The following is a 19,656-nucleotide window of genomic DNA, read 5'->3' as shown; positions in this document are numbered from 1 at the left end:
TTTTTCTCTGATATGGTGGACAGAACTTCTCAGTATGATATCTCTCTGCAGTAATGTTCGCTTTAAACCTCTTGTCGGTATAAACAGGGTCGTCTCACTCTCCATTCCCTCTGTTGCTTGGCATGAGCCGCCCATATTTACTTACCATAATGTTAACAGGGCTGAGGAAGAGGAGGAGGAAGAGAAGGAAAAGGAGGAGGAAGACCCAGCAGGAGATCTATGGGTGGGGAACTCTAGGGGCAGTATTTTCATTTTTGGAAAAAAAATGGGATATTTTGTCAGGAAAAGATGCTAGAATATGCATATAATTGACAGCTTTCGATAGAAAACACTCGAACGTTACAAAAAATGTAAAGATATTGTCTGTGACTATAACAGAACTGATGTTGCAAGCGAAAGCCTGAGAAAAATCCAATCCGGAAGTGCCCCAGGTTTTGAAAGCGCTGCGTTCCAATGACTCCCTATTTGGCTGTGAATGTACCATCAACGAGCTTACGCTTTATACGTATTCCCCAAGGTGTCTACAGCTTTGTGATGTAGTTTTACGCATTTCTGTTGAAGAATAGCCGTATGGGGGCACATTGCGTAAGTGGTCACATGGTGGCTCCGAGAGAGATTCTTGCGTAAAGTACAGAGGTAGCCATTTCTCCAATCGGTCCTAGAGAAAAACGAATTGTCCCGACGGATATATTATCGAATAGATATTAGAAAAACACCTTGAGGATGGATTCTAAACCACGTTTGCCATGTTTCTGTCGATATTATGGAGCTAATTTGGAAAAAGATTTGGCGTTGTGGTGACCGCAATTTCCGGGCGATTTCTCAGCCAAACTTGAAGAACAAACGGAAAAAATGGGAAAAAATGAACTTTGGCTATCTACCTGGGAGTCTCGTGAGTGAAAACATCCGAAGTTCATCAAAGGTTAACGATTTAATTTGATTGCTTTTCTGATTTCCGTGACAAGGTTGCCTGCTGCTAGCAAGGCATAATGCTATGATAAACGTACACAAATGCTTGTCTAGCGTTGGCTGTAAAGCATATTTTGAAAATCTGAGATGACAGGGTGATGAACAAAAGGCTAAGCTGTGTCTCAATATATTTCATTTGTGATTTTCATGAATAGGAAGATTTTCTAGGGATATTTATGTCCGTTGCGTTATGCTAATTAGTTTCAGGCGGTGATTACGCTCCCGGATCCGGGATTGGTCGCATCAAGAGGTTTTAAACTCCATCCAACCAATCAAATGATAGCAAACAGTGTTTAGACTAAACATTTATTTACATATTATAATATTGTCGTCTGTATGTTTGTTTAAATTAATTTGATCTTGCCTAGAGGAAGAATGAGGTAGCCTCGTCATTTTAAACTTGAACTTTAAATATTTTTTTTCCCACAACTTGTATGCAATTACATGTGATTTGGCGCACACACACACACACACAAAAAAAAACATTTAGAAACTAAGCTTATGTGATTATATTTCAACTTTATGTCACACAGTGTAATAATCCTACACCCTGGTGTACTTAGCCTGTTCTCAGTGTGTGTGTAGTTGGCCTGTTCTCAGTGTGTGTATGTGTGTGTGTGTGTAGTTAGCCTGTTCTCAGTGTGTGTGTAGTTGGCCTGTTCTCAGTGTGTGTGTGTGTGTGTGTGTGTGTGTAGTTAGCCTGTTCTCAGTGTGTGTGTAGTTAGCCTGTTCTCAGTGTGTGTGTGTGTGTGTGTGTGTGTGTGTAGTTAGCCTGTTCTCAGTGTGTGTGTAGTTAGCCTGTTCTCAGTGTGTGTGTGTGTGTGTGTAGTTAGCCTGTTCTCAGTGTGTGTGTGTGTGTAGTTCCCTATTCATTTAACAGACTCTCTGATCCAGAGTCACTTACAGTAGTGAGTCATTTAACAGACTCTCTTATCCAGAGTCACTTACAGTAGTGAGTCATTTAACAGACTCTCTGATCCAGAGTCACTTACAGTAGTGAGTCATTTAACAGACTCTCTGATCCAGAGTCACTTACAGTAGTGAGTCATTTAACAGACTCTCTGATCCAGAGTCACTTACAGTAGTGAGTCATTTAACAGACTCTCTGATCCAGAGTCACTTACAGTAGTGAGTCATTTAACAGACTCTCTGATCCAGAGTCACTTACAGTAGTGAGTCATTTAACAGACTCTCTGATCCAGAGTCACTTACAGTAGTGAGTCATTTAACAGACTCTCTTATCCAGAGTCACTTACAGTCGTGAGTCATTTAACAGACTCTTTGATCCAGAGTCACTTACAGTAGTGAGTCATTTAACAGACTCTCTTATCCAGAGTCACTTACAGTAGTGAGTCATTTAACAGACTCTCTTATCCAGAGTCACTTACAGTAGTGAGTCATTTAACAGACTCTCTTATCCAGAGTCACTTACAGTAGTGAGTCATTTAACAGACTCTCTTATCCAGAGTCACTTACAGTCGTGAGTCATTTAACAGACTCTTTGATCCAGAGTCACTTACAGTAGTGAGTCATTTAACAGACTCTCTTATCCAGAGTCAATTACAGTAGTGAGTGTATATTCTTTTGTACTGGTCCCCTGTGGGAATCGGACCCACAACTCTGGCATTGCAAGCTGATTCAAATAACCGACTCATCAAACTTTGTTTGGTTAACCCTGGTGTAGCTACTAACATGAATGTAGGCAACGCTTTGTGAGTTTAACATATGACAGGGATGGATCTGGCTAAGTAGCTCTGTCCTGTGGGCAGTGAAATGGCACGTAGGAGGTTTTTGTTGTTGCTGATTTGGATAGTGTTGTTTTCTAAACTGGGGTTAACGCCCACTGTACGACGCCATCAGTTTAGTTTTCTTACTTATTGCAAATATATATTTTAAAGGCCAGTTGACACTTGGTGACGCTAACCCTTTTGTTCACCCATGGTTCTGAACCAACAAAGCTGATGGAGGCCAGAAAACTATCGGACCAATACCAGAGTTGGTAATCATGTTGTTGCTAGCTTACCGTGTCATTGCTAACTGCTAACTATGCTATTGACAACCAGTGTATTGCTTACCAGGTTATTGCTAACTGCTAACTATGCTATTGATAACCAGTGTATTGCTTACCATGTCATTGCTAACTGCTAACTATGCTATTGACAACCATGTTATTGCTAACCGCTAACTATGCTATTGATAACCAGGCTATTGCTAACTGCTAACTATGCTATTGACAACAATGTTATTGCTAACCGCTAACTATGCTTTTGATAACCAGGTTATTGCTAACTATGCTATTGATAACCAGTGTATTGCTTCCCATGTCATTGCTAACTGCTAACTATGCTATTGGCAACCATGTTATTGCTAACCGCTGACTACGCTATTGATAACCAGGTTATTGCTAACTGCTAACTATGCTATTGATAACCAGGTTATTGCTAACTATGCTATTGATAACCATGTTATTGCTAACCGCTAACCAGGCTATTGATATCCAGTTTATTGCTAACCGCTAACTATGCTAGCGATAACCAGTTTATTGCTAACTGCTAACTATGCTATTGATAACCAGTTTATTGTTAACTGCTAACTATGCTATTGATAACCAGGTTATTGCTAACTGCTAACTATGCTATTGATAACCAGGTTATTGCTAACTGCTAACTATGCTACTGATAACCAGTTTATTGCTTATCATGTTCTTGCTAACAGCTAACTATGCTATTGACAACCAGGTTATTTCTTATCATGTTATTGCTAACCGTTTTAGAGATCAGTCAAATGTTACTAGCCACAGATACATTGAGTTGAAACAATGTCTAAAGCCCTAAATTGATGTAAGTATGAGTTGATACAATATAGTGGGGAGAACAAGTATTTGATACACTGCCGATTTTGCAGGTTTTCCTACTTACAAAGCAGGTAGATGTCTGTCATTTTTTAAATCATAGGTACACTTCAACTGTGAGAGACGGAATCTAAAACAAAAATCCAGAAAATCACATTGTATGATTTTTAAGTAATTTAATTAGCATTTTATTTATTAGGAGAATTTACTAATGACTAATTTATAGGTCTAAAGATTTAATGAAAACACCCCTCCTCCCTCGAATTGATAAGAAACAAAGAATCTACATGGAAATACACAATGATAATATGGTTTGTTGCTAAGGAACTTACTAAGGGGACTGAGAGAAACCCGACTACAGGACTCTGGGAGAGGCAGTATGAGGTCAGAGGACAGAGACTACCTGAGGTTGAGGTCAGAGGTTACAAGAGGTTGAAGGTTATAGGAAATAGCTGGGGCGGGGGGGGGAGCGTAAACGGATGAAATACTCAAACAGGGGAACTAAGAAACCAGGACTTGACTACAGGTCGTAGGTCACGAACAGACAGACAGTGTTACAAACCTAAACTTCTAGCGTGTGTGTGGCGGAGGCTAGCCTGGGCAGGGCTGGGGGGGTTGGGGAGGCTACTCTATGTCATCATCGTCCCCCAGGAGCCGACCACTCTCCAGGTCAGTGGACAGAGAGGTGGCAGAGGAGGAGGAGGCGCTGTCACGGCGCTGGAACTGGCGGGACTGAACCCCGTAGAAGAAACAAAAGGCCTGATGGGTTATAGGTGGGTTAGGGTTAGGGCAAGCATGATTGGTTATAGGTGGGTTAGGGCAGGCATGATGGGTTATAGGTGGGTTAGGGCAAGCATGATGGGTTATAGGTGGGTTAGGGCAAGCATGATTGGTTAGAGGTGGGTTAGGGTTAGGGCAAGCATGATTGGTTATAGGTGGGTTAGGGCAGGCATGATGGGTTTTAGGTGGGTTAGGGTTAGGGCAAGCATGATTGGTTATAGGTGGGTTAGGGCAGGCATGATGGGTTTTAGGTGGGTTAGGGTTAGGGCAAGCATGATTGGTTATAGGTGGGTTAGGGCAAGCATGATTGGTTATAGGTGGGTTAGGGTTAGGGCAAGCATGATTGGTTATAGGTGGGTTAGGGTTAGGGCAAGCATGATGGGTTATAGGTGGGTTAGGGTTAGGGCAGGCATGATTGGTTATAGGTGGGTTAGGGCAAGCATGATTGGTTATAGGTGGGTTAGGGCAAGCATGATGGGTTATAGGTGGGTTAGGGCAAGCATGATTGGTTATAGGTGGGTTAGGGCAAGCATGATGGGTTATAGGTGGGTTAGGGCAGGCATGATGGGTTATAGGTGGGTTAGTGTTAGGGCAAGCATGATGGGTTATAGGTGGGTTAGGGCAGGCATGATGGGTTATAGGTGGGTTAGGGTTAGGGCAAGCATGATGGGTTATAGGTGGGTTAGGGTTAGGGCAGGCATGATTGGTTATAGGTGGGTTAGGGCAAGCATGATTGGTTATAGGTGGGTTAGGGCAAGCATGATGGGTTATAGGTGGGTTAGGGCAGGCATGATGGGTTATAGGTGGGTTAGTGTTAGGGCAAGCATGATTGGTTATAGGTGGGTTAGGGCAGGCATGATGGGTTATAGGTGGGTTAGGGTTAGGGCAAGCATGATGGGTTATAGGTGGGTTAGGGTTAGGGCAAGCATGATGGGTTATAGGTGGGTTAGGTGGGGCGGATGGGGGACAGGCATGACAGAAATAGAGATGGAAAACAAACAGAAATAACAAAAAGGGGAAATTAGAAAATTAGACATGCACAGTCCCTATGGGACCCTATTCCCTATATCGTGCACTACTTTTAGAATAGGGTGCCATAGGGCTCTGGTCTAAAGTAGTGCACTATATAGGGAATAGGGTGCCATATAAGATGAAGTTAGCCAAATTCGTAACTGAAAACAAAGTCTTGATTACTTAATAACTATGTTTGTGTTGATGCTGTAATACCCGTGTCTATCAGGGTTGACGTTAAAAGCAACGCTCCTCCTTATATTCAATAATGTTACCTGTTGAGAAAACATACCTGCAACAATAACAGTTGTTCATGTATCTGATATCTATAGAACCCAAAGCACTTCTCCTCCCCTCCACCTCCTCTGCATGCTGCAGTAACACATCCAGTCCAGTTGGAGGCGCTCCTCTCTCCTCCAGATCCATAACTCAGTCAGCAGAGAAATAGTTCCTCTTCACTCACCTCCTCTATGTCAGAGTTCTTCCTGGCCTTGTAGATGAACTCTCCGATGGCTACGAACACGGACAGGACGAGTCCAGCCGCCAGGACGATAAAGATGCCACCGATGTTCTCCACGCCCAACGCGCTGGCTTCTTTGTTGTCCTCCTCAGGACAACCGTTCCCTCTCCACCACTTCTCCTTCATCATGTGAAGCTTCCCTTCTTCCTGGAGCTGCAGGATGGCGATGGTCACCTTGTCTCTGTAAGGGGAGCCTGTGGTATGACAGGAGAAGAGAGAAGGAAGTTGAGAGGAGGAGATAAGGCCCTCTATTATTCTACACAAGATTGCAGTCTTCAAACACATACATTTTTTTTCTTCTTCAGTTCTACATATGGAAGAAGAACAAGAAGAACAATAAGAAAAAGAACAATAAGAAAAAGAACAAGAAGAAGAAGAAGAAGAACAACAAGAAGAAGAAGAAGAACAAGAAGAAGAACAAGAAGAAGAACAAGAAGTAGAAGAACAAGAAGAAGAAGAACAAGAAGAAGAAGAACAAGAAGAACAAGAAGAAGAAGAACAAGAAGAAGAAGAAGAAGTAGAAGAACAAGAAGAAGAAGAAGTAGAAGAACAAGAAGTAGAAGAACAAGAAGTAGAAGAACAAGAAGTAGAAGAACAAGAAGAAGAAGAACAAGAAGAAGAAGAACAAGAAGAAGAAGAAGAGGAACAATAAGAAGAACAAGAAGAAGAAGAACAAGAAGAAAAAGAACAAGAAGAAGAACAATAAGAAGTAGAAGAAGAAGTAGAAGAAGAAGAAGTAGAAGAAGACTCTTACCTATTGGTGTTCCCACTCCGTAGCCCTTGGAGTCTATAAGTCCTCCTATCTGCGTGAGGTTACAGTTCCTCTGACTGATGTACTCTATGCTGGTGGACTCCATCAACATAGCGTAGTCTGTGGTCAGCACCCTGGTGATCCCCTCTCTGTTGTTCTTCACCAGAGCTGTGTTCTTCCTGCTGCTCATAAACGCCCACATCTTCTCATAGGTGGAGATCTTGGATTTCTAAATGGACAACAACAACAAGGCATCTTCTCATTGGTGGAGATCTTAGATTTCTAATGGACAACAACAACAAGGCATCTTCTCATTGGTGGAGATCTTAGATTTATAATGGACAACAACAACAAGACATATTCTCATTGGTGGAGATCTTAGATTTATAATGGACAACAACAACAAGGCCTCTTCTCATAGGTGGAGATCTTAGATTTCTAATGGACAACAACAACAAGGCATCTTCTCATTGGTGGAGATCTTAGATTTCTAAATGGACAACAACAACAAGGCATCTTCTCATTGGTGGAGATCTTAGATTTCTAAATGGACAACAACAACAAGGCATCTTCTCATTGGTGGAGATCTTAGATTTCTAATGGACAACAACAACAAGGCATCTTCTCATTTGGAAATTTTAGATTTCTAATGGACAACAACAACAAGGCATCTTCATTGGTGGAGATCTTAGATTTCTAAATGGACAACAACAACAAGGCATCTTCTCATTGGTGGAGATCTTAGATTTCTAAATGGACAACAACAACAAGGCATCTTCTCATTGGTGGAGATCTTAGATTTCTAAATGGACAACAACAACAAGGCATCTTCTCATTGGTGGAGATCTTAGATTTCTAATGGACAACAACAACAAGGCATCTTCTCATTGGTGGAAATTTTAGATTTCTAATGGACAACAACAACAAGGCATCTTCTCATTGGTGGAGATCTTAGATTTCTAAATGGACAACAACAACAAGGCATCTTCTCATTGGTGGAGATCTTAGATTTCTAATGGACAACAACAACAAGGCCTCTTCTCATTGGTGGAGATCTTAGATTTCTAATGGACAACAACAACAAGGCATCTTCTCATTGGTGGAGATCTTAGATTTATAATGGACAACAACAACAAGACATATTCTCATTGGTGGAGATCTTAGATTTATAATGGACAACAACAACAAGGATTTCTTAGATTTCTAATGGACAACAACAACAAGGCATCTTCTCATTGGTGGAGATCTTAGATTTCTAAATGGACAACAACAACAAGGCATCTTCTCATTGGTGGAGATCTTAGATTTCTAAATGGACAACAACAACAAGGCATCTTCTCATTGGTGGAGATCTTAGATTTCTAAATGGACAACAACAACAAGGCATCTTCTCATTGGTGGAGATCTTAGATTTCTAATGGACAACAACAACAAGGCATCTTCTCATTGGTGGAAATTTTAGATTTCTAATGGACAACAACAACAAGGCATCTTCTCATTGGTGGAGATCTTAGATTTCTAAATGGACAACAACAACAAGGCATCTTCTCATTGGTGGAGATCTTAGATTTCTAATGGACAACAACAACAAGGCCTCTTCTCATTGGTGGAGATCTTAGATTTCTAATGGACAACAACAACAAGGCATCTTCTCATTGGTGGAGATCTTAGATTTCTAAATGGACAACAACAACAAGGCATCTTCTCATTGGTGGAGATCTTAGATTTCTAATGGACAACAACAAGGCCTCTTCTCATTGGTGGAGATCTTAGATTTCTAATGGACAACAACAACAAGGCATCTTCTCATTGGTGGAGGTCTTAGATTTCTAAATGGACAACAACAACAAGGCATCTTCTCATTGGTGGAGATCTTAGATTTCTAATGGACAACAACAACAAGGCATCTTCTCATTAGTGGAGATTTTAGATTTCTAATGGACAACAACAACAAGGCATCTTCTCATTGGTGGAGATCTTAGATTTCTAAATGGACAACAACAACAAGGCATCTTCTCATTGGTGGATATCTTAGATTTGTAATGGACAACAACAACAAGGCCTCTTCTCATTGGTGGAGATCTTAGATGTCTGTTGGACAAAAAAAAAGGTATTCTAATACATTTACCGTTCAAAAGTTTGGGGTCACTTAGAAACGTCCTTGTTTTGGAAGAAAACCATTTTATTTGTCCATTAAAATAACATCAAATTGATCAGAAATACAGTGTAGACATTGTCAATGTTGTAAATGACTATTGTAGCTGGAAACGGCAGATTTTTTAATGGAATATCTACATAGGCGTACAGAGGCCCACTATCAGCAACCATTTTAAGCCTATAATCGAACCCACAAATGCTGTTGCACCAGATACTCAACTAGTCTAAAGAAGGCCAGTTTTATTGCTTCTTTAATCAGGACAACAGTTTTCAGCTGTACTCACATAATTGCAAAAGGGTTTTCTAATGATCAATTAGCCTTTTAAAATGATAAACTTGGATTAGCTAACACAATGTGCCATTGGAACACAGGAGTGATGGATGCTGATAATGGGCCTTGACACCTATGTTTTATTTTATTTTATTTATCCGTTATTTTACCAGGTAAGTAGACTGAGAACACGTTCTCATTTGCAGCAACGACCTGGGGAATAGTTACAGTGGAGAGGAGGGGGGGATGAATGAGCCAATTGTAAACTGTAGATACTGCATTATGTAATTATTCCATTAAAAATCAGCCGTTTCCAGCTACAATAGTCATTTACAACATTAACAATGCCTACGCTGTATTTCTGATCAATTTGATGTTATTTTAGTGGGACACAATTTTCAAAAAAACCTTTATTTCAAAAATAAAAACAAGGACATTTCTAAGTGACCCCAAACTTTTGAACGGTAGTGTGAGCATATACAATGTGTATAAAACAATTATTACTATGCATTGTGACCTGATAAATAAATTATTACTATGCATTGTTACCTGATAAATAAATTATTACTATGCATTGTGACCTGATAAATAAACACTGAAGTTCTTGTGTCAGAACTATTAAATGACAGGAAGACAACATTTCCATCTATTTTGTTTATGGTCAGTTTCATCCTTATAGATAATAAATAAACATAATAAGCATCAAGCTTGTTGTGTCTGATAGTAACTCCCTCTCTCTGTGAGTCCCAGGCTGGCTGAGGTCCTGTTGATTGTGTGCGTTTATGTCCTTCCCTCTCTCTCTCTGTGTGTGTGTGTGTGTCCCTCCCAGTGAAAGGAAACAGGACAGCTGTGTGCTAAATCTCCCGCTGTTTCAATTTGTTGTGTCCCTCCACAACCCTGCTCCCTCCCATCCAATCAGACGCTGCAATCTGAGGGATAAAGCCCCACCCTCCACAACCCTGTTTCCTCCCATCCAATCAGACGCTGCAATCTGAGGGATAAAGCCCCACCCTCCACAACCCTGTTCCCTACCATCCAATCAGACGCTGCAATATGAGGGATAAAGCCCCACCCTCCACAACCCTGTTTCCTCCCATCCAATCAGACGCTGCAATCTGAGGGATAAAGCCCCACCCTCCACAACCCTGTTCCCTCCCATCCAATCAGACGCTGCAATCTGAGGGATAAAGCCCCACCCTCCACAACCCTGTTCCCTCCCATCCAATCAGACGCTGCAATCTGAGGGATAAAGCCCCACCCTCCACAACCCTGTTTCCTCCCATCCAATCAGACGCTGCAATCTGAGGGATAAAGCCCCACCCTCCACAACCCTGTTCCCTCCCATCCAATCAGACGCTGCAATCTGAGGGATAAAGCCCCACGCGGATCAACCCTGCTGGGCCACACACCGCCACGGGGTGGAGGGTTGGAGGAGCCTCACAGGTTATCTAACACACTCACACTCACACACACACACACACACACACACACACATACACTCTCTCTCACACACACATACACTCTCTCACACTCACATACACACACACTCACACTCTCTCTCACACACACACTCACACTCACACACTGTACAGTACAATGACGCACACAATGCTAAGCACAATGTTTTATGGGTCTTGCTATACAGAGTGTCCAAAACATTAAGAACAGCTGCTCTTTCATTCTTGACACACACTGACCAGGTGAATCCAGGTGAAAGATATGATCCCTTATTGATGTCACCTGTTAAATCCACTTCATATCAGTGTAGATGAAGGGGAGGAGACGGGTTAAAGAAGGAGTTTTAATCCTTGAGACAATTGAGACATGGATTGTGTATCTGTGCCATTCAGAGGGTTAATGGGCAAGACAAAATATTGAAATGCCTTTGAGCAGGGTAGGGTAGAAGGTACCAGGTGCATCGGTTTGTGTCAAGAACTGCAACGCTGCTGGGTTGTTCCACGCTCAACAGTTTCCTCTGTGTATCAAGAATGGTCCACCACTCAAAAGGACATCCAGCCAAATTGACAACTGTGGGAAGCATTGGAGTCAACATGGGCCAGCATCCCTGTGGAACGCTTTCTGTTGAGAGTCCATGCCCTGATGAATTGAGTCTGTTCTGAAGGCCAAAAGTGCAACTCAATATTAGTCAGTGTGTCCGTAATGTTTTGTAGACTCAGTGTATGTTGTTGTTTTAAGCAACAATAAGGAAAGCAACAGGATGGTCCATCACCCAAAGGACATCCAACCAACTTGTCACAACTGTGGGAAGCATTGCAGTCAACATGGGCATCCATCCCTGTGGAACGCTTTGGACACCTTGTAGAGTCCATGTCCCCGACGAATGGAGGCTGTTCTGAGGGCTAAAGGGGGTGGTGGGGGGGTGTATGAGGGGTGCAACTCAATATTAGGATGGTGTTCTTCATGTTTGGTATACTCACTGTATACCGGAATAAGGTTGCTAGATCAATTGTTGCTAGATCGATTCCCCGAGCTGACAAAGGTAAAAAATCTGTCGTTCAGCCCACTGAACAAGGCAGTTAACCCACTGTCCCCTGAACAAGGCAGTTAACCCACTGTTCCCCTGAACAAGGCAGTTAACCCACTGTTCCCCTGAGCAAAGCAGTTAACCCACTGTTCCCCTGAGCAAGGCAGTTAACCCACTGTTCCCCTGAGCAAGGCAGTTAACCCACTGTTCCCCTGAGCAAGGCAGTTAACCCACTGTTCCCCTGAACAAGGCAGTTAACCCACTGTTCCCCTGAGCAAGGCAGTTAACCCACTGTTCCCCTGAACAAGGCAGTTAACCCACTGTTCCTCTGACCAAGGCAGTTAACCCACTGTTCCTCTGACCAAGGCAGTTAACCCACTGTTCCTCTGACCAAGGCAGTTAACCCACTGTTCCCCTGAACAAGGCAGTTAACCCACTGTTCCCCTGAACAAGGCAGTTAACCCACTGTTCCCCTGAACGAGGCAGTTAACCCACTGTTCCCCTGAACAAGGCAGTTAACCCACTGTTCCCCTGACCGAGGCAGTTAACCCACTGTTCCCCTGAACGAGGCAGTTAACCCACTGTTCCCCTGAACAAGGCAGTTAACCCACTGTTCCTCTGACCGAGGCAGTTAACCCACTGTTCCCCTGAACAAGGCAGTTAACCCACTGTTCCCCTGAACAAGGCAGTTAACCCACTGTTCCCCTGAACAAGGCAGTTAACCCACTGTTCCCCTGAACAAGGCAGTTAACCCACTGTTCCCCTGAACAAGGCAGTTAACCCACTGTTCCCCTGAACAAGGCAGTTAACCCACTGTTCCCCTGAACAAGGCAGTTAACCCACTGTTCCCCTGAACAAGGCAGTTAACCCACTGTTCCCCTGAACAAGACAGTTAACCCACTGTTCCCCTGAACAAGGCAGTTAACCCACTGTTCCCCGGTCGGCCGTCAATGTAAATAAGAATTTGTTCTTAACTGACTTGCAAAGTTAAATAAAGGTCAAATAAAAGTTCCAGAAAGGTTAAATAAAATACAAATTAAAATAACTATAATGGCTGAGGTGTGAAGATAACAGAACATCGTGGAATAGGTCAGGTCGAAACGGTGAAAAATCATGTTTTTCATCAAATTGGATGATATTTGTATGAAACCAGTTCACAAAGTAAGGTGACCAAAGTATAAACAATGACGGTACGTAGATTTGATTATGAAGCTACTAGTCCCATCTCCCTGTGTCACAAACACTTGGATTCATTCCAGTACACAGTATCGTATACTTGTACATTCCCTTATGGCTAACCTTCTCAGGTGACTCAGGCTTTACTCATTTTGATGAAGAAGTGTATTCTGTAATTAGCTACAAAACAATATCATTTAAATGGTGTATTTCTGCTGTTTGTCTGATAGACAACAGTCCATGATTAGCTCTGTTGACCATGAGAGCATTTGTCAGAGAAAAAAAAATGGGTTGATGAGAGTCAGAATGACACGTGACTCATTGTTTACCTTGTTACCTGGCAACCACCACAAGGATCTTTAAAAAAAAAAGAAGAAGCTGTCAGTCAAAACGAGTTCCTGAATATAAACTCCCCGCCCACTCAGCCTGTTCTCCCCGATAGTTAAGAGAGATGAGAGAAAATTACGAGCATTTTAATAGCGTACAAATATTACGGGTGATGTTTTGGTCATTCAAACTAGGAGGACTGATGAGGTATTGAATAAGAGAACACAGTAGGGTTGGGTTGAAGTAGAAACTACAGAGAGATGTAGAGATGGGGTCTTTTAATCTAATTTAAAGACCAGCAGTCAGAGCAGCTTACCGATCACTGTACACAGCCCATCTGTAAATAGCCCACCCAACTACCTCATCCCCATATTTTTTGTTTGTTTGTTTGTTTGTTTGTTGCTCTTTTCCACCCCCAGTATCTCTACTTGCACATTCATCATCTGCACATCTATCACTCCAGTGTTTAATTGCTAAAAATGTAATTACTTCGCCACTATGGCCTATTTATAGCCTAAACTTACTACATTTGCACACACCATACACAGATTTTTCTATTGTGTTTGTGCGTCTGTGCGTTTGTCTGTTTGTTCGTTTATTTATTATTATTTACTCTGTGTTTATTGTTTTGCAACTGCTTTGCTTTATCTTGGCCAGGTTGTAAAATGAGAACTTCTTCTCAACCTGATTTAAATAAAGGTGAAATTAAATTAAATAAATCTAAAAGTTAACCGGGAATATTATTGGTAAACTAACAAGAGGGAGACCGGTCGCACACTGTGAACTCATACACGGCTCTATGCGTCTGGCCAGTATATCTGGTTAAAGCTAAACGTTCCTCCATAAACAATTAAAGAAAGGTAACAAGAGCAAAAAATGTCAGCCTCAACCCCCCCCCCCCCCCCCCATTTAACACACGCTCACCTTGAAGAAGGTCATGGTGGACCCCTTCCTGAGCCAGCTGTATTCTATACAGGTCTGTTTAGCCATCAGTGGAGTCTATCAGAGCGTCCATTCTCTCCACACAAACACACCTACAGCCCCCCCTCCTCCCCCATTTCACACACACGCACACACACACACACAAACACACACACTCACCTTGAAGAAGGTCATGGTGGACCCGTCCCTGACTGATCCGTATTCTATACGGGTCTGTTTAGCCAGGTCGTCAGCCGAGTCGATGGGGGCGTCCATCCTCTCCACGGTGAGGAAGGCAGCCAGGTTGGCCGTGTACGAGGAGATGATGATCAGGGTGAAGAACCACCAGATGCCTCCTACTATACGGGTGGAGTAGGCCTTAGGCATCAACTCTGACCCTGGGTAAAGACAGCAGGCGGGGGGAGATGGTTATAGGGACAGAGGGAGAGGGAGGGAGGGAAGGGTAGGGAAGGGAGGGAAGGAGAGAGAGAGAGAGAGGGAGGGAGGGAGGGAGGGAGAGAGAGAGAGGGGAGGGAAGGGAAGGGGGGAGGGAGGGAAGGGAGGGAAGGAGAGAGAGAGAGAGGGAGGGAAGGAGAGAGAGAGAGGGAGGGAGGGAGGGAGAGAGAGAGAGAGAGAGAGGGGGAGGGAGGGAAGGGTAGGGAGGGAGAGAGCGAGAGAGGGAGGGAGGGGTAGGAAGGAGAGGGGAGAGAGAGAGAGGGAGGGAAGGATAGGGGGGGAGGGGAGGGAAGGGAGGGAGGAGGAGAGAGAGAGAGGGAGGGAGGGGGAGAGGAGAGAGAGGGAGGGAGGGAAGGGTAGGGAGGGAGAGAGCGAGAGAGGGAGGGAGGGGTAGGAAGGGAGGGGAGAGAGAGAGAGGGAGGGAAGGATAGGGAGGGAGGGAAGGAGAGGGAGAGAGAGGGAGGGAAGGATAGGGAGGGAGGGAAGGAGAGGGAGAGAGAGGGAGGGAGGGAGGGAAGGGTAGGGAGGGAAGGAGAGAGAGAGGGAGGGAGGGAGGGAGGGAGAGAGGAGAGGGAGGGAGGGAGGGAGAGAGAGAGAGGGAGGGGTAGGGAGGGAAGGAGAGGGAGAGAGAGAGAGGGAGGGAAGGGTAGGGAAGGGAAGGGAGGGAAGGAGAGGGAGAGAAGGGTAGGGAGGGAAGGATAGGGAGGGAGGGAAGGAGAGAGAGAGAGAGAGAGGGAGGGAAGCGTAGGGAGGGAAGGAGAGGGAGAGAGAGGGAAGATGAGGGAGAGAGGGAGAGGGCGGGGGAAGAGAGAGAGAGAGAGAGAGAGAGAGAGAGAACAACAAAAAAGAGAGCGACCATATGCAGAGAAGCTAGGTACACGCACACACACACACAAATACCAGGGTTGTGCTCAATTCAGAAACTAATTGAGCAATTTGAATGAAAGGAAATGGAATTCAATGAAATTCAAATGCCTCTTCTATTGTATTTTAGGTTGTAGTCTATAGAAATATACAGTACATCTTGTACCTAAAACATCAAACATGTTGTTATATACATACTGTACATTGGTACCTGGAAGTGTGACCTGTCAGATTCAATAAACTCATGTTCTATGACTGGGTGAATTGCACCAGAGAGGAAGCGTCAAAGAGATGCATTTTCTGGAATAGAGGTTTACTGATAAGTAGAACAGGTGACATCCTGGCATCTTTGAGTTGTCTCGAGATGGCTATGCATATTCATGACATGAGGCTAGCAGCATAGCATCTCTCTCCAATGAATACAGGCGGTTGATGTCAACATTCAAATATTCAAAATGTATCCGCCAATCCAAAGACGGGATGGGCGGGAGTTAGACAGTCCGCCATGTCGCTTTGTGGACGACTCCTATTGTTAGGGGCGGAGAGACAAGTATCTTGTCAGTATATCCATAATCTTTGATTATTGCACTGAATTCAAATTCTATTTCCTGTCACTCAAACATTACATCCTGTGGGGTTTAACTTGTGTCAAACGTTTCGGGTAGCCTTCCACAAGCTTCCCACAATGAGTTGTGTGAATTTTGACCCATTCCTCCTGACAGAGCTGGTGTAACTGAGTCAGGTTTGTAGGCCTCCTTGCTCGCACACGTTTTTTTCAGTTCTGCCCACAAATGTTCTATTGGATTAAGGTCAGGGCTTTGTGATGGCCACTCCAATACCTTGACTTTGTTGTCCTTAAGCCATTTTACCACAACTTTGGAAGTATGCTTGGGGTCATTGTCCATTTGGAAGACTCATTTATGACCGAGCTTTAGCTTCCTGACTGATGTCTTGAGATGTTGCTTCAATATATCCACATAATTTTCCGTCCTCATGATGCCATCTATTTTGCGAAGTACACCAGTCCCTCCTTTGTGATGGCCACTCTAATACCTTGACTTTGTTGTCCTTAACCTCTTTGGTTAAGCCTGCACTCGCTGTTTTGAACTTCTAACGTCTAATACATCGGTATTTACAGTTGAAGTCGGAAGTTTACATACCTTAGCTAGGGGGCAGTATTTTGACGTCTGGATGAAAAGCGCGCCCAAAATAAACTGCCCGTTACTCAGACACAGAAGCTGGGATATGCATATAATTGGTAGATATGTATAGAAAACACTCTAAAGTTTCTAAAACTGTTAAAATAATGTCTGAGTATAACAAAACTGATCTGGCAGGTGAAAACCCGAGGAGAAACCATCCAAAATGTTCAGCCTACCAGTGTTTCCAATGCCTGTCATGTTTATTATGAGGCAAAATCCTCCCAGATTGCAGTTCCTAGGGCTTCCACTAGATGTCAACAGTCTTTAGAGTTTCAGGCTTGTTTTTGGAAAAATGAGCTAGATTTCGTAGTTTTTCTAAGTGGCTCCCATTTTGGCTGTAGTGTTTTCATGCGCGTGGATGAGATCTTGTTCTTTGTTGTTTATCTCCGGTAAAGACAATAACGATTCTCCGTCTTAAATTGTATCATTTATTTACGTATTAGAGGACCTGAGGTTTGATTAAACATTGTATGACTCGTTTGGAGAAGTTTATTGGTAACGTTTGGGATTCATTTTAAAGGAGGGAAACTGGTGGATTATTGACTGGAGCGCGCCAGCTAAACTGATTTTTTGGGGGATATAAAGACTTTATCGAACAAAAGGACCATTTGTGATGTAGCTGAGACCTTTTGGAGTGCCAACAGAAGAAGATCTTCAAAGGTAAGGCATTTATTTGATCACTATTTCTGACTTTCGTGGCGCACCTGCCTGGTATAATTTTTTTTGTTCATGCTTTTGTATGCGGGGCGCTGTCCTCAGATAATCGCATGGTGTAATAATCGCATGGTGTGCTTTCGCGGCCTTACAAGTTATGTCGATATAGGACTTGTTTTACTGTGGATACAGATACTTTTGTACCTGTTTCCTCCAGCATCTTCACAAGGTCCTTTGCTGTTGTTCTGGGATTGATTTGCATTTTTCGCAACAAAGTACGTTCATCTCTAGGAGACAGAACGCGTCTTCTTCCTGAGCGGTATCACAGCTGCGTGGTCCCATGGTGCTTATACTTGCGTACTATTGTTTGTACAGATGAACGTGGTACCTTCAGGCATTTGGAAATTGCTCCCAAGGATGAACCAGACTTGTGGAGGTCTAATTTTCCCCCCCTGAGATCTTGGCTGATTTCTTTAGATTGTCCCATGATGTCAAGCAAAGAGACACTGAGTTTGAAGGTAGGCCTTGAAATACATCCACAGGTACACTTCCAATTGACTCAAATGATGCCAATTACCTTCTAAAGCCATGACATAATTGTCTGGAATTTTCCAAGCTGTTTAAAGGCACAGTCAACTTAGTGTATGTAAACTTACTGACCCACTGGAATTGTGATACAGTGAATTATAAGTTAAATAATCTGTCTGTAAACAATTGTTGGAAAAATTACTTGTGTCATGCGCAAAGTAGATGTCCTAACTGACTTGCCAAAACTATAGTTTGTTAACAATAGATTTGTGGAGTGGTTGAAAAACAAGTTAATGACTCCAACCTAAGTGTACGTAAAACTTCCGACTTCAACTGTAAGTATTATGTCCCATATTCCTAGCCTAGCCTAGCCTAGCCATACCTTATCCTAGCCTAGCCTAACCTAGCCATACCTTATCCTAGCCTAGCCTAACCTAGCCTAGCCATACCTTATCCTAGCCTAGCCATACCTTATCCTAGCCTAGCCTAACCTAGCCTAGCCATACCTTATCCTAGCCTAGCCTAGCTATCATTTGCTGTTTGTTCTGGTTGTGTTTCTGATTATTCTGTGTCCAATAGAAATGAATAGTAAATCATGTATTTTGGATAGAATATGTTTCTAAACACTTTTACAGTAATGTGGACGCTAACATGGTTATTGAGCCTGAATAAATGACGAGTAAGAAAATTTGACGCACAAATATCATAACCCCCAAGACATGCTAACCTCTCACCATTACACACATCATACCTTTAACCTTATAGTCATTGTATCATTTGAAATCCAAAGTACTGGAGTACAGAGCCAAAACAAGAACAACAAACCCTAACCCTATACTGTTGGAGTTCACTGTAGTCTGGTGAACAGGGGAGTGGGGGAGCTGCAAGGGGTCTGTGTGTCTGAGTGGTATAGACTGAATGTCAACCACTGTGTGTGTGTGTGTGGGTGGGTGTGTGGGTGGGTGTGTGTGGGTGTGTGTGTAGGGGGGAGGTGTGAGAGAGAGAAATAGAGAGAGAAATAGAGAGAGAGAATTAGGATTAGAATTAGGGTTAGGAGCTAGGGTTAGGGTTAGGAGCTAGGGTTAGAATTAGGGTTAGGAGCTAGGGTTAGGAGCTAGGGTTAGAATTAGGGTTAGAAGCTAGGGTTAGAATTAGGGTTAGGAGCTAGGGTTAGAATTAGGGTTAGGAGCTAGGGTTAGGGGTTAGGAGCTAGGGTTAGAATTAGGGTTAGAAGCTAGGGTTAGGAGCTAGGGTTAGAATTAGGGTTAGGAGCTAGGGTTAGAATTAGGGTTAGAAGCTAGGGTTAGGAGCTAGGGTTAGAATTAGGGTTAGAAGCTAGGGTTAGGAGCTAGGGTTAGAATTAGGGTTAGAAGCTAGGGTTAGGAGCTAGGGTTAGAATTAGGGTTAGAAGCTAGGGTTAGGAGCTAGGGTTAGGAGCTAGGGTTAGAATTAGGGTTAGGAGCTAGGGTTAGAATTAGGGTTAGAAGCTAGGGTTAGGAGCTAGGGTTAGAATTAGGGTTAGAAGCTAGGGTTAGGAGCTAGGGTTAGAATTAGGGTTAGGAGCTAGGGTTAGAATTAGGGTTAGGAGCTAGGGTTAGAATTAGGGTTAGGAGCTAGGGTTAGGAGCTAGGGTTAGAATTAGGGTTAGAAGCTAGGGTTAGGAGCTAGGGTTAGAATTAGGGTTAGGAGCTAGGGTTAGAAGCTAGGGTTAGGAGCTAGGGTTATGTTTAGTT

General features: G+C 43.2%; 1 protein-coding gene across 3 annotated transcripts in view; it reads right to left on the bottom strand.

Moving 5' to 3' along the window:
- grik1a (glutamate receptor, ionotropic, kainate 1a) overlaps positions 1-19,656 on the bottom strand; it is a 151,764-nt gene that overhangs the window by 6,145 nt on the left and 125,963 nt on the right. Inside the window, exons 15-18 of one of the 3 annotated variants that reach the window (XR_010460040.1) lie at positions 14,400-14,617; positions 6,886-7,111; positions 6,075-6,325; positions 4,383-4,579 (exon numbers count right to left, since the gene is read on the bottom strand). Coding sequence is in view for 2 of the 3 variants with exons in the window: in XM_065004979.1 (XP_064861051.1) it covers positions 4,445-4,579; positions 6,075-6,325; positions 6,886-7,111; positions 14,400-14,617 (830 nt within the window). In the remaining variant the exon portion in view is untranslated. Of the gene's footprint in view, positions 1-3,952; positions 4,580-6,074; positions 6,326-6,885; positions 7,112-14,399; positions 14,618-19,656 lie in introns of those variants that run through there. The other 2 variants (XM_065004979.1, XM_065004980.1) reach the window with 2 other exon arrangements.

This window comes from Oncorhynchus nerka, linkage group LG19 (genome assembly GCF_034236695.1).
Source record: "Oncorhynchus nerka isolate Pitt River linkage group LG19, Oner_Uvic_2.0, whole genome shotgun sequence".
Taxonomy (NCBI): Eukaryota; Metazoa; Chordata; class Actinopteri; order Salmoniformes; family Salmonidae; genus Oncorhynchus; species Oncorhynchus nerka.
The sequence above is the reverse complement of the archived record's forward strand: the minus strand, read 5'-3'. Positions and strand labels throughout refer to the sequence as shown.